This window comes from Lycium ferocissimum, chromosome 8 (genome assembly GCF_029784015.1).
Source record: "Lycium ferocissimum isolate CSIRO_LF1 chromosome 8, AGI_CSIRO_Lferr_CH_V1, whole genome shotgun sequence".
Classification (NCBI taxonomy): Eukaryota; Viridiplantae; Streptophyta; class Magnoliopsida; order Solanales; family Solanaceae; genus Lycium; species Lycium ferocissimum.
Window position 1 is genome coordinate 29980175 of NC_081349.1, and position 5753 is coordinate 29985927.

General features: G+C 32.8%; 1 protein-coding gene across 1 annotated transcript; it reads left to right on the forward strand.

Moving 5' to 3' along the window:
• Positions 1-649: 649 nt before the first annotated feature.
• On the forward strand, positions 650-3191 carry LOC132067929 (cyclic dof factor 1-like). The gene is made up of 2 exons (XM_059461340.1): positions 650-930; positions 1974-3191. Exons 1-2 carry the CDS (start codon positions 796-798, stop codon positions 3042-3044), a joined length of 1206 nt encoding a protein of 401 aa, XP_059317323.1. The 5' UTR covers positions 650-795; the 3' UTR covers positions 3045-3191.
• The last annotated feature ends 2562 nt before the right edge of the window (positions 3192-5753 follow it).

Consider the following 5753-nt stretch of genomic DNA (forward strand, 5'->3'; position numbering starts at 1 on the left):
CAACTATTTTTAGTAACCGACAAATAATTTGAGACGGAGGGAGTAGCTTTTCTTTTATAGGCATTTAATTAGGAATAAGTTAGTAAAAACACTCCTAATTTTTTAGGAGTGAACACTTTTTCAAGGGGTGTGTATAAGCTAAAAGAACCACTTATTATGAAATAGCGGGACTATTTTTTTTTAATAAAAATTTTTGGATTGAGTTTTGAAATAACAATACAAAGAATAATTTTTGTAATGAACTTTTCATGATACCAATTTGAATTAATCGAAATACAAATTAGGGTAGAATGTTAGTGGACAATCGGGACATCTTTTTAACATTTCTGGAGTACTAATATTAGTCTTGTATTCTCTTATTCTTAAATTTCTATAACTATCTGTTTTTTTTTTTTACGCACTACTCTCTCCAAATTACACTTGTGAAATTACATTAGTATATTGTTGTTGTCGACGATTAAAAAAAGAAAATGTTCTCCCCTGGACAAAGGAATTAAGATTTGCCTATTGCCACATACAAATTTGTGGCTAGAAATCCTTTACCTTTAGTGACGTGTCAACCCCCAGCCCCCTAACTCTAATACCTTTTTCATCTTTTCTTCCTCTGTAGTCCAAAAGTCCAAACTTATAAAGACAGCAAACATCAAACAAAAAAGAAGATAAAAGATTGTTTCCATCTTACCATCTTTCGAAAAAAAAAAAAAAAAAAACTCAACCAACAAAGAAACACAAACAGAACCAAAGTACTTTGTGTAAAAGCAAAAACAGAGAAGAATATCAACAAGTCATATTGATATGTCTGAAGTTCGAGACCCTGAGATTAAGCTGTTTGGTAAAACAATTGGTATGACACGAGAAACCAATTGTATTAATCTTCATGATTATCATACAAGCTTCTCTCCTCTTTCAACTGCTTCATTTGATGATAAGGTAAATTCTTTGACCAAATTGTTTACAAAATATATGATGAGTTTAATGAGAATGGAATTTAGCCAACTGACACTAGTATGTGAGTGAGTTTTTTTTGTTGAAAAATGCAACCTTTCTTGATATCATGGCCTAAAATGGAAATCTAAAACCAGTTTTAGGAAACTTCCTGCTTTTCTCTTTTTGGCCATAGTTTTGTCAATCACTTTTGTATTGGAATTTGGAAATTTTCAAGTTTCTTGGTGTTTGATCTGTTTTTTTTTTTTCTTCCTGATTCTCTTGTTCTATCTGGTCATCTTAATCAACATTTAAAAAGAATATAAAAATCAACCCTTTTTTTTTTCTCTTCTTTCTAGACTTTTCATGAGTTGTGAGAGTAGAATTAACTCTTGAGGATGTTGATTCCTCTGATTATTGCTTCCAAAAGTACAAGCATGTATGAATACTTTTTTTTTTTTTTAACCATATAGCACATCGCAATTTATTTAGGATTGAGGTGTAGTTATTGTTGTAAATTTTCCTTGGTGGGTTATCCAGCCAATTTCATTTAATTGCCTTTAGACAGCTACCCCAAATTCATAAGTCAAATTTGAATTTTCTGCTTTATCAATAGGAGGAAAAAGAAATTGGTCCTACTTCAGAAACTGATCAATAAAACTTTCTGCAGTGACATATTGAGAGTTTCAATTGCCTGTTACTGATTTCATTCTCTGTAAAGATTTTCTTCCAAATTTGCTTGTTACAAATTTAATAGGAACTGATGTTCTTTTTTTGCTAAAATATCTTTTATATGTTTCTGGAATCAAGTATGTCAATGTTTATGTTAAAAAACTTGTCTTTATGGTGATCATATAGTATGCCTTTCATCAAGTGGAACTGTTAAAAGCTGCTAGAAGTGTATATTTTTTAGGCTTTATTATTCAGATCCCTTACCTTGTCCAATTGCTTATGTTATAAGACAAAAATTTATCATCTCACTGATGAATAGTTTTGATTTGTTGTGATAGAGCTCAAATTAACCTTTTTTTTCCTTTTCAACTGACCAGATCACTTCACAAGGAGAATTTACACAAAGCAAACAAGATAATGAACTTGTCGATCCAACTGCAGACTCGTCGGTTGAACCAGAAGCATCATCTGGTATAATCGATGACCTGAAGATGCAGGACACAGATAAAGAAGCATCATCACCAAAATCAATCGAGGAGGAAGATTCGAGTGTGGAGGAAAAGACACTCAAGAAGCCTGACAAATTAGTTCCATGTCCACGATGTAATAGCATGGAAACAAAGTTCTGTTATTATAACAATTACAACGTCAACCAGCCCCGTTATTTCTGCAAGAACTGCCAGAGATATTGGACAGCTGGAGGAACAATGAGAAATGTGCCTGTTGGTTCTGGTCGCCGAAAGAACAAAAATTCTTCAACTTCAAATTATCATCATGGAATGCACCTTCCTGCTTTAAGGCCAAATGGGACTGTCCTTACATTTGGATCAGATAAAGTACCCTCTAGTGATTCAATGGTTTCCGTACTAAACCTAGCTGAGAAAGAAATTGGGAGTGATCAATCAAATGGACCTTGTAGTACAGCTTCAAGTGTAACTGAACAAGAACAAAATTCCAGTACTGATTGGAAGAATTCCCAGGCATTTCCTCCTCAAGTACCTTATTTTCAAGGCGCTCCGTGGCCTTATTCTGGCTTTCCGGTATCATTCTATCCAGCAACACCCTACTGGGGTTGCACAGTAGCAAACCCTTGGAATGTACCGTGGCTTTCGTCTGATCAATCTGCCCAGAACACCTGTCCCACTTCACCGACGTTAGGGAAACATGCTCGGGACAATCCATCACAATCAGGGAGAGAAGGAGAGAGATGTGTACTGATTCCTAAGACGTTAAGGATTGATGATCCAAATGAAGCGGCTAAAAGTTCTATCTGGTCAACACTAGGTATCAAGAACGAAAAGATCAATTCGGTTCGTGGGGCAACACTCTTCAGGGCCTTTAATCCAAAAGCTGATGAGAGAAACCATGAATCTGATGCTTCTTTAGTCCTGCAAGCTAATCCTGCAGCCTTGTCTCGATCACTTAATTTCCGCGAGTGCACACAATAAGTGAGAGTTCTTTAAGGTATAAGAATTTATAGTTTTGCAGTATGCGTACCTTGTACATAAACCTGTAGAGTTTTAATAGATAGAGATAATAAAATGCAGCCAAAGTTCTGACTGACTTCTGATATTGGTAGTTTTTTGTTCTGGATACTTGCATTATATTTATGATAGGTTTATCCTAATCATTATTGATTTTGTAGTTCTTGTAAAGATTCACTTTTCTAAATGCAAAAGTTCTGACTGACTTCTGATATTGGTAGTTTTTTGTTCTGGATACTTGCATTAATTTTTAAAAATATTATTGATTTTGTAGTTCTTGTAAAGATTCACTTTTCTTGGCTAAGGAATTAATGAATGAACTGTTCTTGAAATCCATGTTACTCGAATTTTCTAAAAATACCATTGAATTTGTGTCGGATTTTCCATAATTGCATAACTTTTAGAGATCTAACATACACCTAGCAGCATATTTTTGAAGGATCGGAGCAACAAACTTAAAACTGACACTAAAGAACATCAAAGGTGTTCCAAAGGAGTTTTCCTTGATGTATCAAACAAATAACCGTCGATTTCCCAAAAAAAATTACAAAGTGCATGACTTCCCCTGCATTCCATGATAGACTGAGTAGAAAATGTATTCGCATCTGGTGTATATCTTTCTAATTAATGCGAAAATATGTGTTTTTTCATACTGACAATTATCCTTTTAACCATACTTTAGTTGATATGTTTTCTCACTTCAATTTGCGATCACTAAGATTAAATTTCTTAATTTGGCATAAACATTGGATACAGATAAGTATTTACCGCTGCATTTGACTCAAGTGTACAAGACTCAACAAAAAATAATCCGTTTTAGAAATCACCACTAAAAAGTATTGAACTTCAGCCACAAATCATGATATTTTTGGGGATAACCATTATGTTAGGAGTGTGTAAAGCGGCAACAAACAGACAGCTCAAGGGGAAAAAGAGAAAAAATTGACTATAAACTGGACATTTTAGGAAGAAAAATAACATAGGACATGGTAGGTCCCTCACATTTTGTGCAGATAGACTAGAATTTTATTTCAGGAAGAAAAGAGCCAATACACCTTTCACTTTCAACACAAAAAGGATCTATCCTTAATTCCTTACAGATGCTCAAAAGGTGGAAATTTGAGGATAAAGTTTTCTTTTTCTTCCACCCTTTTTGGTTCCTTTTTCCAAGTATCTTTATTATTTTTAGTTTCTTGGATTCAACCTATGAGAGACCGACATACATATTGTATTTATTAGCTGACACTATGGTAGATATATGTCATGATTTGTATAAAACTATACATTAAATATTTAAAGTTGGACCAGTGTCTGTTTTCCTGACTGTTCTTTCAAGTTAAGACACCAAGATTTTCATTACTCCCATCAGCTTTTTGGACCACATATTCTTTAGAAAATGTGTTGTTCTATGGGACCCCAGACCCAGTGCATGTAATCTTTAAATTACATTTCTTGGCTCTAAATTTAGTTCTTAACCTGCAGTTGGGACATTTGTTTGATTTTAAAGGGAGACTCATTTAATTAGCAATACTTAATTTAAGTGTAAATAGGAGAACCTTGGCTATCTATTCTTTGATAAAAACTCATCACTTATCCGCATCAAATTAAATAATTTAAATTTAATAGTGTAAACTAAAATGAGAATATATATATCATATAGTTAAGTGATTAATCATGCATGAAAAACACATATCTTGCATTCCTTGATTTGGTATAAACATCAGATATAAAAAATACATATTTTGTATTTACTTATTTGGTGTAAACAGTCTTTTAAGATTGTTTATTAAGATAATGATAAAAAACACATCTCATATTATCTTTTTTTGATTTTCTACCTGAACTATCACCAACTACAGAACACACACCTCAACTATGAGTTGTTCAATTTCCTATCTTAACTATCACTAACTAGTTTGCAAAACACTTAACTGTCAATTGTTCACTTTTAATGATGTGAGTTTTGCAAACTAGTTGGTGATAGTTTAAGTAGGAAAAATGAACAACTGATAGTTAAGGTGTGTTTTGCAAACTAGCTGGTAATAGTTTAGGTAGAAAACTCTCACACTTGATAGTTCAGGTAGGAAGCTAGGAAAAGTTGATACTTGAGGTGTGTTTTTGATCTTTAATTCTTGTTTTTTTCTCAATCTTAAAAGAAGTTATACAATCAGGGGCAGATTGTATCCCCTTGACACAAGTGTTTTTTTTTTTTTTTTTTTTTTTGGTTAATTATAAAGGGGTTTCGAAAGTTATTTTAAATCACAAATTAAAATCTTAATTTGTATTTTTTTGAATCCCCTAATAAAAATTTCTCTGATTTCGCCACGGTATATAGTTCCAATATGCTTAAACGTATAAAAAGAAACTGCTTCTGGTGAGATAATTTAAAAGGCATAGGCACTATATGGAGTTTTACATACCATAGGATTCAGTATTAGCTCCAAGGCACGGGATGAGCAGACTTAATACGTAGATGACTCCTTAAGTCTGCCAGCATAATTGTATGCAAGTTGTAAGTTAAATGTTTTGACCAGATTCTATACAATGAAAAGTTGTATGCAAATTGTATGTAGGTGGTATATTTTGATCGGATTATATATATATATTTTTTGTAAAAAAAGAATTGCTATTTTTTGAAAAATAGATTCTATTATTAAATCAGGTAAATATTTA